This window comes from Colletotrichum gloeosporioides (genome assembly GCF_011800055.1).
Source record: "Colletotrichum gloeosporioides strain Lc1 chromosome Unknown consensus_38, whole genome shotgun sequence".
NCBI lineage: Eukaryota > Fungi > Ascomycota > Sordariomycetes > Glomerellales > Glomerellaceae > Colletotrichum > Colletotrichum gloeosporioides.
The window spans coordinates 392,832-409,337 of NW_025544683.1; the positions used below are offsets into that span (position 1 = coordinate 392,832).

General features: G+C 46.9%; 5 protein-coding genes across 5 annotated transcripts in view; 2 read left to right on the forward strand and 3 right to left on the reverse strand.

Annotated features, from left to right (window-relative positions):
- The window catches only part of GCG54_00013641 (uncharacterized protein), a gene marked incomplete at both ends in the record, with an annotated part of 7,289 nt that extends 3,511 nt beyond the window's left edge, over nucleotides 1-3,778 (reverse strand). Inside the window, one exon of the mRNA XM_045413492.1 lies at nucleotides 2,959-3,778. Within this exon, the coding sequence (XP_045265126.1) occupies nucleotides 2,959-3,778 (820 nt within the window). The remainder of the gene's footprint in view (nucleotides 1-2,958) is intronic.
- A 4,916-nt stretch (nucleotides 3,779-8,694) lies between these two features.
- GCG54_00013642 (putative sterigmatocystin biosynthesis protein stcT) lies at nucleotides 8,695-9,486 on the reverse strand (the record flags this gene model as incomplete). The annotated part of the gene is made up of 3 exons (XM_045413493.1): nucleotides 8,695-8,850; nucleotides 8,899-9,197; nucleotides 9,249-9,486. 3 exons carry the CDS (start codon nucleotides 9,484-9,486, stop codon nucleotides 8,695-8,697), a joined length of 693 nt encoding a protein of 230 aa, XP_045265127.1.
- A 641-nt stretch (nucleotides 9,487-10,127) lies between these two features.
- GCG54_00013643 (putative uncharacterized oxidoreductase) lies at nucleotides 10,128-11,268 on the forward strand (the record flags this gene model as incomplete). Its single annotated transcript, XM_045413494.1, has 3 exons — nucleotides 10,128-10,138; nucleotides 10,197-10,434; nucleotides 10,510-11,268. 3 exons carry the CDS (start codon nucleotides 10,128-10,130, stop codon nucleotides 11,266-11,268), a joined length of 1,008 nt encoding a protein of 335 aa, XP_045265128.1.
- Nucleotides 11,269-11,347: 79 nt separating this feature from the next.
- On the reverse strand, nucleotides 11,348-13,744 carry GCG54_00013644 (uncharacterized protein; the record flags this gene model as incomplete). The annotated part of the gene is made up of 6 exons (XM_045413495.1): nucleotides 11,348-12,533; nucleotides 12,595-12,878; nucleotides 12,938-13,195; nucleotides 13,248-13,351; nucleotides 13,597-13,624; nucleotides 13,685-13,744. The coding sequence occupies 6 exons, from the start codon at nucleotides 13,742-13,744 to the stop codon at nucleotides 11,348-11,350; spliced, it is 1,920 nt and encodes a 639-aa protein (XP_045265129.1).
- A 938-nt stretch (nucleotides 13,745-14,682) lies between these two features.
- GCG54_00013645 (putative iron/ascorbate oxidoreductase) lies at nucleotides 14,683-16,009 on the forward strand (the record flags this gene model as incomplete). The annotated part of the gene is made up of 4 exons (XM_045413496.1): nucleotides 14,683-14,728; nucleotides 14,791-15,003; nucleotides 15,064-15,774; nucleotides 15,825-16,009. 4 exons carry the CDS (start codon nucleotides 14,683-14,685, stop codon nucleotides 16,007-16,009), a joined length of 1,155 nt encoding a protein of 384 aa, XP_045265130.1.
- Between the last annotated feature and the right edge of the window lie 497 nt (nucleotides 16,010-16,506).

The following is a 16,506-nucleotide window of genomic DNA, read 5'->3' on the forward strand; positions in this document are numbered from 1 at the left end:
CATAATATATCGATTCCCTTATTATTATCTATACGATTAAATGCCTATAAATGCTCAGGATTATCACCTTTTATCATAACATAAGCCTATCTATAACCCTATACTATATAGGCGTATATACTACGCCCCTGAATACGCTTATACCTGTGCTAATAAAATTAATATCTTTTAGATTAGGGTTAATTAAGGCTTAATCTTTTACTATACGCCTTATAGTAGTATTAGTACCTCTAGGTCTTATAGTTAAAAATTCTAATAAATTATATAGAAATAGTCTCTTATAAGGTAGGTATTAATATTATAAATAGGCTACTAAGTATTAGTTAACTAGTAGTAGTTAATTTTAAGCTTAGAGTAAATTATTATATAGATTAAGGTAGTAAAAAAGATATAAACTTTAGTAGAGCTAGTAGTAAAGTTATTATTAAACTATAAGGTCTTCTACTTTAAGCTTTAATAAGAACTACTATTACTAATTTAATACTACTAGAGGTATAGATTAGTCTATTTAGCTTACTTAGCTACTTCCTTAAGAGGTAGGAAGTATAAGAAGATCTTAAGGGTAATCTTACTAAATAAGAGAGAAAATATAAGTATATAGTTAGTAAGGTATAGTTTTAAGAAGGCTAAATAATAGTACTCCTTAGAGATATTACTACTTAGCTAGTCTTTTAGGAAGTACTATAATATAGGTATAAAGCTAAAAAAGTTATGATTTTTAGCGCCCTATAAAGCTTATAAGGAGGAGGGGTTATTTAGCGATATATCTTATAATAAAGTTAGTTTTAAGTTAAATTTAGCTTTAGGTATAAAAAAAATAGGGAAAAAAATAGAAAATTTATATACCTTTATCTTTATTAGATATATTATTAATAGTTAGGTTAACTTTATTACTTATAAGGTTATTATTAATATCGTTAAGAGGTAATATAAGTAGGTTAAAAATTATATTATAGAGAGGTATAGTTAGAAGGCTAAATTAACTTAAGCTATATTAGATTAAAAAATCTATAACTAGCTAAAAATATACTAAATAGAATCCTTAGCCTCTAATTAATTAGAAGTAATAAGGGTAAGTTAAAAAAGATTAATATGGTTAATTAATAAGATTATAGCTTAAGCTATAAAATACTTTATTTTTATTTCTATAGTTAATTAAAAATTAAATACTAATTAGTAACTAAAATAAAACCTAAAAAAATAATTGCTATAACGATCTATATAGGAATATCTCTTTTTTTTTATTAGCTGCGTTATAGCTAATTTATGCTAGAGTTTCAGAAAATATAGTAGCATTTTAGGCCCCTGTTAATAACTAATTATACCGATCTTAGTATAGTTTTGAGCTATTTTCTGCACTTAAAGGGATAATCTGTCCTCTGCAGTACCTCTATTTCTTTGATGTCTTCTACTATTGTCTGTAACATGAGTACTTCGGTGCGCAGATAATGTAGCAAATTGGCAGCGCAGATATAGGAAAATTAGGCGGTCTTATCAGATATACATACCTATGATTATGCAATATATAATTGCACCTGAAGTTGCTGGGAAAACGGAACGGACACCCAGTCGCCTAAACATAATTCATCTCCTCTATGCACCCTGCATCTATTTAACGAGAAGATATCTTCAGCACCGTACCATTTAAACAGTAGCGGTACTTCTGAAAAGGAAATATCACGTCTCCATCTCTTCTGACCCCTGTAAGTACAGAAAACAACTTGGTATTGCCTCAGCGCCTCTTATTCAACACAGACCCGATTGTTCATTCAAGGCGGCGCGGGCGCGGGGCAAGAAGTTCCCCATCCCGTGAGAGCGATCTACTTCTAGACCGCATATTTCTTCCAGGACGCTTAGTCTCAGCACCACCCCACGTCGGTTTCTCTCCGTCGAAATGAAAAATGTGACGTCTTGTGGCTGTCGAAGCATCCTCAGAACCTTGGAGCATAAGCTCAATAGGGGCCATCATGTCGAAAAGCGGATCCGTCTCATCTTGCCTTGAAAGAGAAATCAAGACAGCGCCATGGAATGATCTCATTAGGGAGAGGAAACCTGCGTGACGGATCAATGAGAGAGCTGCCTTTAGTACATTCTGTGTGGCCTCAGAAGTCGGAAAGAAACCTACGGCGAATCTCAACGCAACCCTTGCGATCCTTGCATGAATGCTTTGCTACCAATGATGCAAAGTTCTGGAGATACAAATATGCTCCAATTTGCTGCACCTCTTCGAAGATCTGCTGTAAGTGTTCTATGAAATCGTCATCAGGATGTATGATGTCTAACAAATCAAGCCGAATGAGAGGACGCTTCGCATTCTCTGCCACAGCTGTGTAAAACCGACTGTTGCTTAGTTCAAAATGATCCTCAAGGAATGTGTCAGTATTCAAGGGGACATACCTGCAATTGTGGGCGGCATGAAAGGCATGCTGTTCCGTACAATGACAACTTTTCCGTTTGGCTGACAGTCGCATTGCGACAGTTCCATTTCTGATCGATCAGGTCGGGGGAGAGAAAGGCCGGCTATGATGCTCGAGACATCCTGGTTCAGTTCGCAATCTTTCCATTGCACTGGCGTGAGGTTATCGATGAAGACTGATACCCCCGCGAAGTCAGGTAAAGTTCTAACCAACACGGCCCCCGAACAGATTAAGAACATCTTATCGCAATCTTTGCTCATGCTGCTCCTGGGACCAACACGACTTGGTATCGAAGGGGACGATGCAATGGGGATTCTTGACATCACATTGTTCATAACGACTCTTTCACAAGTCTGTAGAAGCTGAAGTTAGCTCTCACGGTCGCCGTGAACAATACACCTTAGGCACAACGACAGGACACTCACAACGCTATTCCACCGCATCCAGGGGCTCAGCTTGTTGAAGGATGATTCCTGGGGTTTTCGCAAACGCTGGGTACCATAATGTGGTTCACAGCAGGACGGTCCATTATAATCCCAACATCCAATCTTGATTTGCGACATCTCGAGGTACAGTCTCCCTCGCGCAATCATTCTGTCTGAAAGCGTCCGCTGCTCTTCGGCAGGAAGGCTCTTCAACGGGACAACCCCAATGTCAGCCAATTGGATGCTCTTTTCGCCTTTGTACCCGTAGATCATGACTTCGGCAGATTCTAGATACCAGCCGTTGTCGCTCTTGGCATCGAACCCCCATTTCTTAACGCTTACGAGAAAGTCTTTTTGTATGTTTGCTGTAACAAGCTCACAGTCCACGGCCACCCAACATTGCTCAAAGAGAGTATCCTTGAGAGGAGTCGGATCAGCCGTGTAAACGATGTCACCTATCAAGAATATCTTCGGGAGGTCCGCGAATGTTACGCTGCCCTTGAGAAGTAGCGTGTCCTGAGTGGCTACAGCCTCTTCACGAGACATTCTTGAGCCGAAAGCTCCTCCGCAACGCATGTAATAGCTAAGGCGGTCTTCGAGTTCATGTTTGGTGCGCCTAGGTAATTCGTCGCTGAAGAGAATCTGTTCCAATTCAGACCGCACCAAAAGGTGAGCGGTGCTATAATCCAATCCAGGGATAGAGCCCATGGGATATGGATCGATGTTGAATTTGGTAAATAAATCAATGCAAATTTGGGAACTCTGGTCGTCGTCCTGCAACCTCGGGCCAGTCGCTTCCTTGCCTGGTGCATCCCTGAGCGGCGGAGAAGAGTCAGGGTCGCGCGGGGAATTACCAATCTCAGGAGCAGAGAGTTCTTGGTGTTCTGGGGACTCTAAGAGATAGTAGAAGTCCTCATATAGCTGTTTAGAGGCCATGGTTTATCTGCTGTTTTGTTGGGCGATCGTGGAGAGCGACTAATAATTCAAGAGTCATGTATGTAGCTTCGAGTGATGCGGTTCTGGAGCTTGAGAGAACCAAGGGTAGATGGTGCTGACGCACCCCAGATGACCGCAGAACGATCATTGACTACGATTGGTGTAATTCTTTAGGCAGCAATGCATTTGACCTATTTTGGTTTCGGTGAGGGGTTAAACATAATCAAGTGTAACCAACATCTGCATTTGTAAGCCCACAAGAAGCGCTGACTTATTTCCTCAGCCTTCCATACCAGAGAAAAACAAATCCTGAGACATTCCAACATCACTCACGCAACGCGGATCGAAATCCAATGAAGTATTCTGCTGCACTTCACTGACAACCATGTCGACAACATTCCATGCTGGTAGACGACCAGGCGCATCTTTAAATCATGTGGGAGGAGCTAGTTCTGATCGAATCATGCGATACTGCCTCGGCAAGCCTCTTGCGCCTAGGAGCACGGAAAGGGGCTCCGTGGTACTCGAAGATGGCCTTAATACTGATGAAGGCGTGCCACCTTTTGGCCGAATCAAGAACTGTGGTGTGGACGAGGAGCGGCATGAGACGCTATGGAGATTTGATATAGAACGACTCAAGCGTGCTGCCGAAACATCAGACATCACTCGTCTGCAGCCGAACATAGGGGAGGAGAACAAACTGAGGTCCTGGCACATCAGCGACGCAAACTTTGCACAGTTGGGCAGAGTAGCGGATAAAATTCTCTACAGCTTATGGTTGTTCAGCTACGAGGACGAAGCTGTAATGAGACATCACGGATATTCGTCCCCGAACCCACACCGCGGCCCCAGCATGTTCTGGAAGTTTCAACAAATAAGGGGCGAGATTCCTGATATACCTCTGCACAGCCGATCAAAAAGCCATTCCAGAGACGAGTACCTTGCTCCAGTAGATGGAGAGGCTGAGGAGAAGCTGACCACGATTTCAACCGATCGATTGACTGTCTTCGAAAAAGACCAATTCTGCTACATTGTGGACGAAGTCACTTCTATTCTGGCTCATATTGCCTGGAACGGTAGTGCCAGCCCTTATTGGAAGATGATCGTTCTTGCATGCTTGGCAAAGATCTCTACAAAGATCAAGGTCTTAGCTACGCAACTTCCTATGGCCATCTCTCGCGCTATGCATAAAATCGGGGAGCTCGGACCTGATATCCCGAAAGACGATCATTCCGACTACGATTCCGATTCCGATTCCGACAGACCATCATCTTCTACACAGCCGATTGTGGTCAACTACTGTAAAGAGTACATCGCAATGTCTACTTGGCTCATAGAATGTATTGAGCATGTACTGCGAAACCTTGGAGCCGAAAGACCACTATATGAGGACCGAAAAAAACTAGACATCTGTACCATGGTGTACGAGGCGGGAACCAGGGGCAGACACACACAAGTCTATCAGGACAGATGGGCCAGTATCAGCGGCTCCACCGATCGCCTTGGTATCCATTGGACTTTGAGCTCGTTAGAAGTAGGGTTGAAATTGTCGCAGACGCTCCCCCCACCTTCTCAGCTTTCATCGGCAATTGGACGTGGAGGAAAGGCACCCATACAAGCCATGTCCAATACTCAAGACTTACGGTCAAAGACTGCACCTTGGATCGAAAGAAGCGGAAAGACGAGTATCCAAGCTACCGTAGACATGAAAAACAAACATCTGGTTAAAGACATACGAAATATAATTGACTTCGTCGTCATAATGACGCCTTTGTCATTCGCATCCCCCCTTCTAGGCAAAGGTTTCGCCTACAACCTAGGAGGCATTAGTTCTCGAGTCGATATTCACTGGGGTACGCATCAGAAAATCGTATTGCAAAATGCATTTTTCAGCATGCACCGAGTTGAAGGGCGAAGCCACGGCAGCTTTCCAGGAGGAATTCCGGCCAAAGTTTCCGCAAGACAAGGACACGCCGAGACAACTTCACTGGCCCGGTCTTGGCTGGCGAGCCATCGACATCGTCCTCTTTGGAGGAGCTCCTCATCGTCGAATTCCTTGCTACAACAGATGAATGCCGACCCGTTCGAATGCCCAAACATGAGAGCACAGAGAGACCGAGAGCGGGTAAAGAAGATTACCGACGAATGGATAATTCAAGAGACGTCGATAGTTATTAAATGTCCCAAATATGTTAACATTGTATTTGGTCTGACTGTAGTGTTAGTCGTTGGCGGTTTTATGTGTGGCTTGCTCGTTGGAAGTAGGGTCGAGGGGGTTGACCCTTTCAACTTCACTGCATTCTCTTGGCTTCTCGGCGGGTTTATCTTACTGGTTGCGAAGGTCGTAAGAGTTTCAGACTGGACTTGGCGAGACTTTTTGCAGAGGCAGGTTACTTGCCGAAGTGTTTGCGAGGTGGCTAACGTGTCAGAGCTGAGCCACCAGGAGGTGCTCGCTTACTTACTCTCTTCTGAGTACCACCACATCCTACGAACATCTGGCCCATTCCAGAAAGTATTCGCCAAGATTTCTGTTGAGAATAGCTTCTCAATTGATGTCAGTCCCGACATTCAGACGTTGCTGGCCTCGGGTGTTGTTCCAGTCAAAGTTCTCACAGTAGACGGGGAGGCACTGGTGTTACTTAATCTAGTGTCTGGTCATGGAAATGTACGGAACATTCCTGTGTCTGCGAGCGTTGATTGTATACTTGTATGTACCGACCTGCCGCAGTCCAGCGAGGACTCCGAGGACTTGGTTTTCAACTGGCAGAAACTGAGTTGGACAAAGGTTCTTGGTGTATATAATGCAGTTGAGAAGCGCATAAGGTAAGGGGTAGGTGTTCAAAACTGTCGGGAAGGGAAACATCCCATTTTGACTGTTGTTTTAGTGTGGTCGGTATGGGAAATGTGCAGGTACGTTTCTGTTTGTATGGTTGTAATTAAGAAAGTTGCGTTGTGGTCTGTATCATGAAAATTACATCAGCGCATTTGAAGTGTTAAAAAGACAGCATGTTCTATATACACACTGCGTATTTCGTAGAACATAACATAGATAGGTCTCTCTAGCCGGGTACTGAGGAAGGTGGGATAAAGTCAACGCTTGATGAGCATATGGTTCAGTGGAATTGTGGTTGAGGAGGCCTCAAACGGATCTAATGCTGTGTTATGCTTTCCGTTAGGTGGTTCTTTAGAGAGCGAGGCCAACTATGTCGCCCATTCACAAATCGACTGGGATTCTTACCTACTGATGGCGCCGGGAGGGTGGCGTTTAATGGAGACTATGAGTCAGAACCCTAATAGACATCTTACACCGTTTGTACCTATACGAGGAGGTCTCAGTGGCTGGTAACGCAGGACAATTATCAAATCATTCTTATTTATATAGATGTACAATCCGCTGTAATATCACAATATTGAGAAGCCTTGTCTTTTTCGTGAATATGCCTCCATGTCAACCATCTCGAATCATGAGCTGTGGAGGCTCGACTGAGTCTGGCATAATATTAATGAGTTTCAGAACACATGGAAGAATTCAAACAAATCAGAACACCTGATTTAGACAGGAATTGAGTCACTCATAACTGTCAAAGTTGGCATTGGGCAAGTTAGTTGATTTCATGCATTTGTTTTCGGCGTCATCTTACCTCAACAGCAAACACAGTCGGCCAGTCAGTTGATGGCTGTACTCAGTGTAGGCTTGAATATCCTGTGGGCGTCTGCTAATCGATCAGTCTTGATATTTATCACAAAGATTGCGTTGGACGCCAGCTTTGGAGTCTTACAGATCGAACCAAGCTTCGCCATGCTCGGGATCATCTGCCCAGAATGGGCGCGAATAACCATCGTTGAGAACTTCCCACTCCCGACTGTTCTCTTCCATGACCCTCTCCAACGTTGATTCAGAGGCATTGTGTCCAATCAAGTATAATCGATTAAGCTTCTGAGCTACCCGAAGAGCTGAAGCATCCCAGGATTGAACGTGTACTTCCCGCAGTTGGCAATCTGTTGACGCATCAGAGGCAGAATGGTTGCTAGACACTGCCGAGAGGGGGTAACCGATGACTGGTGCCGAATAAAGAGCTCCTTTAGAGGAGAAGCAGCCCATTCTCATGATTGCGCGGATCCGCCGAGAAGGAAAAGCCGAGAGCATCTCGGCTTGGCTCGGGAAAGAGAGAATGACTCCCCTAATATACCCCTTATTGTCTTTGTGCATTCGTCTGCAAAAACAGTCTGGGAGAAAGCTATTCACATTCATCTTCTTCCCTTTGAGACTTGAATAAAAATTTATGATCAAGAATCGTCGCTCATTGAGACCTACAACTTTGGAGCTAGCTCTTTGACCACTGTGCCAATGAGCTTCCAGTAAACAAGGTCCAAAGACACCCTCGATGTGAAATTGGTCGCTGGCACTACGGGCGTCTGCATATGAGAGCCTCTCTCCGTTGTCGGATGCATCCGAACCTGCGATGGCTACGCAATTTCGACTGTTAAGCTACCTGTCATTATCGTGTTATTCGGCATTACTGAAACCATATCACGACATGATAACCTCAGCGATTGTAATTGGATGTCTAGTTATGTTAGCCAGCCGTTCAAAGTTTGTAGTTGTTAAAGCTATCGAACAAGGTTTGATATTTGGGCGGATATTTCTATCTCTATGTTCGGGTGTGTAGTTCTAGACGACGCCGGCGCTTACGGGACTACAACAAAACTCCTCGTGCTGGGCATGTTATGCGAGGCCAGCGCATGAATCCAGACGGCACATTGCTTCCATTCGGTCGCAGTAGAAATGAAAAAGCCAATACATGATGCAATCAAATACAGCTGCCTGTCTTGATTGGTATTTATGTCATCGAAAGTTGATATTCTCACTGTAACGGTCATTTTATGCGTGGTATTTGCCGACAGAGAGAACCTCATCAAAGCCCATCATAGTCAGGATAAGTGCCACCAGCTTCATCTCTAATAATGTTAGGCCCCAGAATGCTGTCAAAGATCCCTTCTTTATCGTTCCTGATGCTCATGTAGTATTCATGTACGACTGGGTGTTTCTCCGCCCAGCTCTTGGTGAAAACCTACGATACCGTCAGTGTTAGTCCAATTCCAGGGATATTTTAACGTACATATTGGTAGCCTCGGGCAAGACCGGAAACCACGAAAAGGTCAGCCAAGGTCAGTGTGTCACCAACAAGGTACTTCTTGCCCTTGATCTCCTTCTCAATAGCACGGATAGTTAATTCACAACCTTCCTCCCGTTCCTTGAGAATCTCTGGGCTTGTTGGTGCTCGACCGATGATGGGCTGGATCCATGCCATAATTGGCGGCAGGAGCTCATAGTTGGTGAAAGAAGCCCATCGGATGACTGTTGTTTCTTCTTTCAGGTTTGACCCACACAGCTTTGTGTTGGGATCTTGCTTTGCGACTGTTAAACTGTCAGTGCCATGTTGATTTCACAAGACGACATGCCACTCACGAAACCAAGCAACAGCGTTGCTCTCATAGACTTCGAAACCATCAGAGGTTTCGAGCGCGGGAACTTTGCCGGTGTGAAATTTGGACAGATAATCCTCGCCGACACCTCCCTTCTCCGGATACACTTTGATGGGGAATGCGTTGCAGATTTCAACGTCGAGTTTGTTGTACTTTGCAACGAAGAGCACCATAGTCGAGCGTGGCGCCTTCGGGTAAGTGTACAGCTTGCCGAAAGACATTTTGGGAGTGAGATTGAATGGCGATTTCGATATGGTGCGATCGAGAAGACGAGAAATGATGAGTTCAAGATTTCACTAGTGATTTAACGGTCATAAATGAGGGCCTCTTTGGTTTTGAAGCCTGTGACACTCGGCTGGAAGTCTTGGTTGAGAACGACGCTTTGATGGACCGGCTGCTTATCCCCGATCGCACTGAGAGGAGCACCGCGGCTAGACAGTTGCATGGGGGAGGAGCTCCACCTCGGCGGAGAGCAGTCCGTCTACTCTGACTGTAACCGCGAACCAAGGCGAATTAAAGTCGATGAATAAGATGCTACACACAAAACTCGCGGACCAAGGCACCCGAAATATGCTTGGATGGCGTGCTCGCAGTCTGCTTGACATGGCGATGACCTATGTCGTGAGGAGCTCCGCCTTGGATCGCTGCACGGCGTGGAGCCCCCTTAGTGGTTTGCGAACCGACCTGCTGCGATAAGGCAGCCAACGCCTCAGTTAAAATGATGCAGTGTTCTATGGCGGTCTTCAAAAATCATCGAACTCGAGCGAATGCATTTTTGCGTCTCACTCGCAACCCTGTTCGTGTGCTTCACTTGATAAAACGGACGAGATTGTATGGACCCATATCAGTACGAATGAGAAGGATGGATTTCAAGTCAGTGATCAAATGGGAACCCGAGAGCCCAAAAGACAATTGTTGACATAATTGTAAGCTACATTCTAGTAACTGGTGCAACTGGACTCGTCGGATCCCATGTTGTAGATAACCTATTGAGGAAGGGGTACAAAATCAGAGCGGTGGCGAGATCAAAACAAAAGGCAGACGCTTTCCTATCGGCAAGAGTCCAGTACGCCTCAAAGCTGGACTTCTACTTTATTGAGGACCTTACCGACCCAGGCGCTTTCGACGAAGCTGTCAAAGACATTGATGGCGTCATCCATGTTGCCAGTGTAAGTGTGGATTCCGAATCCGTCCAAATTCCCGTTGGCCATCGTCCGTAAGCTGAAACTTTTGCGTGCAAATAGCCTCTCAAGTACGACATAAAGGACAACGAGAATGATCTTGTCATTCCCGCACTGAAGGGCGTGAGGTCAATTCTGGATGCATCGGCAAATTCGTCAGTCAAGCGCATTGTCTTGACCTCATCATTCGGCGCAGTCCTCGATATGGGACGAGATGAATCGACCCCTTGGACATACACTGCCAATGACTGGAACCCAATCAGCTATGACGAGGCAGTGGCTCCCGATGCAACACCGCAGGACGCATATCGTGGCTCCAAGAGATTGGCAGAGCAGGAAGCCTGGAGGTTCGTCGCAGAGCATAAGCCTCATTTCGACTTAGTCACATTATGTCCTTCCATGATATTTGGACCGTTGGCTACACCTCCTCGATCAAACGACACCTTGAACGAGTCTAACATGATGCTGTGGCGGGTGGCAACGGGAGGACCGTCTCGATCCTTGCCTCCCTGCAGGTTCAACTTCTGGATCGATGTCAGGGACTTGGCTGAGATTCATGTCATGGCCTTGACGACTCCGCAAGCTGGCGGCAAAAGGTACATCCCAGTGGCTCCGGAGCCATTCACATATCAGAAGGCTTCAGAAACCATTCGGAGCACTCATCCAAATTTGACGCAGAAGATTGCGACCGGCATACAAGAAGTCAAAACTCATGTCCAGGTAGACCCTGAACCGATGATGAAGGATTTCCAGGGGTTGAAGTACACGTCGTTCGAAGAGACAGTCACAGACTTTATGAGCCAGGTCAAGCATCTTCTGTAGAATGTAGGATAATGATGTTTGTGTGTTAATGCAAGTTGCACGTCTACACCCGAACCAGGTCCAGAAAAGAGCCACCCTCTCAGTCATTGAAAACTGCGACGATCCATTTCCCCAAGGGCCAAAACCTTTGACTTGCAAAGTTCGCTTCAACCCATGTCAAGTATCTCGCCTCCGGCGTCTCGGAAATGTTGAGTGGATTATCATCAGAATTTATGGCTGCCAGAATGCCGCCTAAAAGAACCTGCGCAGTCACGGCATAGATGCTAGGAACTCGGGCGCCTGGGATATTGACGTTGCTTTGAGCAACCGTCAGTGACATAAGTCGAACAAGGCGCCAACCCATCAAACAGGCTTTGAAGCCCACCATAGTCATGAACGGATCTTCAATAATTGCGCATGTCGCATACTCATTGGGTATGGCCGTAGAGCCAGGGATAGAACTCCTCGATGAACGAGACATGAGCATTAGGATGTTCTCCATGTTACTTGCGATCCTTGTTACTACCCGCCACAAAAATGTCAGCAAAGCTGGTGTGAAGATGATAACCTCTGCATGCTTACCATCTCTATCGTCATAAACATCACGGTGCTGTTTTGATCGAGGCTTGTTCAATTCCCAGCATGTCGAGATTGCGTTTGGCAAGCTGTACTCGACGATGCCACTGGTTAGAAGAGCTTCTTGATGAGTGAGGCTCAGTGCCGCGTAATGCCACATGGTCCAGACGCGGTCCCAGCTGGCAGAATTCGTGGAAGAACTTCCAAGGTCGTGACTCGGCTTGCGCATCAGATCCGCAAGGGAGTCAAGGGCTTGCATTATCGGCGCTCGGTTGACTTCTGAGATAATCGATAAGTTGTTCTTGCTTTCTCCTGGCCGGATGTTGTGGTATAAGAAAGATCCCGCCAGTGTCAGATCACGCGTCATCATCAATATCTGGATTATGACCACCAAGCATGTGAACGATGACTGCCAGAGTAAACCTGGTGGACGACCGCGCGCAGACGGATCAGGGTTCATCAAACGCGCCAGACATCCGTAAAGATCTCCATGAGCAGGCCGGGGTTCAGCATTGGCATCGTCATCCTCTTCTTCGTTGAAGGACCCATCCTGGGCGAAGACTAGAGCCTGCCAGTCCTCGGCTGTCGTTCCTTCCCATATGTCATCTCGACATGGCAATTCGTACTTGATCTCGAGAGCTGCCAGAAGCGGTCGCATGTTGCAACATATTGCCAACTGAGCATCCAGGTAGTACAAACAGTATGCGATCCTTCATCTAGTCAGCTTGCTCTATGGAAGACAGGAGATCGCCACCCATACACAGTACTCACCGTTTTCTGGACTCATTCTGGATCGCGGTGTGCCAAGCCGACTCAGTAGAGTACGCTGACATATTGTCAATGCTTGTGGGACTGTTAAAACTCTCGTCCAATCCAAGAGTAAACCTGTCCTGCAGTAGTTGGTACTGGCGTGAGGCATCGACAACCTTTCGGTGGATCTTAAGTGCAACCGAGAAGCGGCCATCATCACAGCAATGAATGGCGTAGTATTCGAACAGCAAGTAGGCTTGCATGACCCAGACCTCTTGGAATCTAGAGCATCGACGCTCCCTGACCTGATTGATATCAAGTCAGTTACGCGAAGCCAGCAGCGACCTGATTAGGTGAAGCTTACATGTACATCCAATGCTTTCAGTCCAGATTCAAACAAGGCAGCACTGCACTCGTGCTTTTGGTCTGGAGATTGGTAGACCGCACCAATACAGGCAATTGCTTGCAGTAGTGGCTCTCTGGAAGAGCTAAGATCGAAAGTAGGCGCGTGTATTAGCGGAAATATTGGTTGAAAATTCTCGAAATAAGCTGTGATGAACTGTGGAAGCTTGAACATCCATGAGATGCCTTGATCACATAGTAACTGCGATATCGAAGACGACTAGATGAGTCAGTCGATCGTGCGCAAACATATGAGAATCTCGACTTCTTACGCGGGTGCTGCTGCTCTCGCGTCGAGTCGGCCCAACACTGTTCGCAGGATTTGGAAGTGTTTCGACTTGCGGCGCGGAAGGCGGAGGCTGTTCGGCACCGCTGTCTGATCCAGGGTGATACTTTCGTACATGGCGCTTCCTAAGATCACTGAAAGAGGTCAACGACCAGAGGACCAAGTCCGCAGATGGCTGGACGGAATAAAGGAATGACGGTCATAAGAGCTCCACATACCTCCTAGAGAAGCTCACTTCACAGTGGGGGCATGGGAATGGCCTCAAATTTGATTTTTGATGAACTTCGGACACTCAGTCAAACGAGTGAAAATACCACGCGACGCGTATCACTTACCAGAGCTAGTATGGCGACTCAGGTTCTCCTACGACAGATCAGCACCATCTCTATCGGCTATCGCAACGGCAATGCGGAATTGAATTACTTGTCGGGTGAAGCGACTAGGGCACGCTGGGCACTGGAACGGTCTTTCGCCCTTGTTCATCTTGACTATCTTTTCGGCAGGCATCACGTCTCTTTTGATCAAAAGGCTTGTCAAATGTATTCACACGATCCAATTCCCAAGATAATAGATGGTGTTTTCACCGTCTTTCGACCACAATTCACGACACGGTGTTCGGGGACGAAGGCGATAACGATAGCCCCGTGGCCCAACGCGATGGCAATGATACCGCTAGTGCCTGGCAAAGATAAGAGATTCCACGCAACGGCAATCGAACGTCATCTCGTAGGTTGCCTCAACGCGAGCCGGGGTTGGGTTGGAAACGCGGAGAGGATTGCTTCCCCGCACCCGGAAGAGGGGCCGGGAGAATGACACCGTGATGGACCCCCTGCATCCTTGCCAAGTTCGATTTAAGCCACTCAGGGCACCTGGATTAGAGCGCGCCGGAATTGGGATGTCGATTGAAGCGGGCGTCTGTCCAGTTCCACACCTTGCTTATCGTTGGCCCCATAATAGGGAGTGAGCGAGGAGGAGCTCCTCCCTAGTGTAACTCTGACTAGGTTCATTTTCCAATCCGGTGTGGCGAAGCAACTGGAAGACAATTATGGGCTCCTCCCAGCGGTACTGTTGGGCGGAGTTGTGGGAGGAGTGACGAGTATGGTGGTTGACAGGAGGAGCGCCTTGCTTTCGTAGTCGCTAGACATGATTGTGTTAGAATGGCAGCGATTTGCAGATGGACAGATACTACTTCCCCAGACGCGGAGGAGCACCAGGTGAGCACCGAGATGGACGCATCATGCAAGCGCAAGTGGCGGCCTGTAACCTTTGGACCAAATGCAGTCCTTGGGTTTCGATGAAGGACGGGTATATCAGAAGCTGGTAGTCTTCATGGAGATAAGAGGTTTGGTGCCGTGAGAAATGAATTGATTCTCATCACTCCCAACGATAATCGAAAGAATTGACTGAAGACCTGTGCAAATATGTCTCTCCCTCCCTTCACCCCAGCGTCTCCCTCGAGGGAAAACCGTAAGTGCTGTGCCTCATTCAACCCGTTTGCTCTGTCAAGCAGCATCGCTAATCTCCGGCAGTTGACTATGTCAAGCTTGTAAATCTCGATCTTGCAAAATTCGACGACCCAGTTGGCCGACAAGAACTTGCGAAAGAGCTCTATGAGGCCGCAACAGGATATGGCTTCCTGACTCTTACCAACCATGGTATATCCGACGAAGTATATGCTCGGCAGATGCAGATTGCGAACGCCATGATGACCCTGCCGCCTGACGAGAAGGCGCCATATGAAGGTGAATAATTCCTCTGGCCACGGTAAAATATTGTCCATAGTTGACAGACTCTCCCATCAGTCACCCCCGAAGAAGACGCTCGTGGCCTGTACGTTGGTTACAAGCCGGCTGGCCCACTCGGACACAAAGGCGGCTTCCCAAAGCAGCTGGACCACTACAATATCCTTGTTCACGACCCCAAGAACCGCCCTCACCCAGAGATCATGAGACCTTACCTGAAAGAGACCCAGGAGGTGATGCAATTTATCCGCACGAATATCCTCAAAAAGCTGTTGACATTGGTGAGCATGATCTTGGAGGTTCCCGATGAAGCAGTGCAGGCTACCCACGCATCCGGTGGCTCCAAGACAGAGTACATCAGATACATGATGTGCGAGCCTCGTCCTCAGAAAGAGAGTGAAAAGTACCGTGACATCTTCCTCTCCGGACACACCGACTGGGGCTCTTGGACGTTCTTGTTCTCGCAGCCCATCGCCGCACTCCAAGTTCTGGACCACAATGACGGCAAGTATCGCTGGGTCGAGCACCAGCCAAAGGGTCTTGTCATCAACTTTGGAGAGGCTATGGAGCGTTTGACAGGGGGGTTGTTCAAGGCGACCATTCATCGTGTCGTGCAACCACCTGTGGACCAGCGACACCTGCGTCGTATTGGAGTCATCTACTTCGCCCGCCCTGCAGATGATCGCGAGTTGAAGCCTCTGGAGAACTCCCCGCTGCTACAACGTCTTGGCCGCGACAAGCCCATGGATGATCGAGTGTTTTGCATGGCTGGTAAATAATCAAACTTGGCAGCTCAATTGATCTTGGCTGACAGTTAGTAGACTATCTCGATGCACGGAAGCACGGTTGGAAGCGGTATGAGTACGATATCGACCGGCCTATGGACACTGGAAAGCACGCCGACTTCTTCGCAGGAGAGTATCCAGATCCTGAAGGCCACAAGAGCTTGGGAAAGTTTGACAACGTTGCTAGGGAAGTGTATGTGCCCGTGCTTAAGGCACAGTGAATAATCGCAACGAGCGGACTTGTCCGTCATGGCATCGAGGCGGCCTGATGAGGGATAGAAAGGCAGAGATCTCCGAAAGCTACTTTTCGAGCAATAATAAACACTCTTTGATATATTATTGCTTGAATTCACGTGGTTGTGTTTTGATTCCATTCGAAATGCATATGGCCTCAAGTCGGGCTCGTAGATCAATCTCATCCCCTATTACCACTTAGTCTTAACTCGATTTTGCCTAGGCGGCCACAACGCGTGACATCAGCAGTAGTTTTCTTGTCGACTGCAGCTTAAATCTTGACATGTTGATACTGGAGATAACGGGCCGCCGAGTTTGGACAAACAAAACCACCATTTGACACAACTACGGACAGAACACCGCCGTGACCTCTACTTTGCCTCATTCTCTCATTACTGATCTCACTTACCCCATGAGCTTCCGGGGCTCCGTCCTTTGATTCGACATGATTATCGGTGCGACTGTCGACATGGATGGGTTGGTG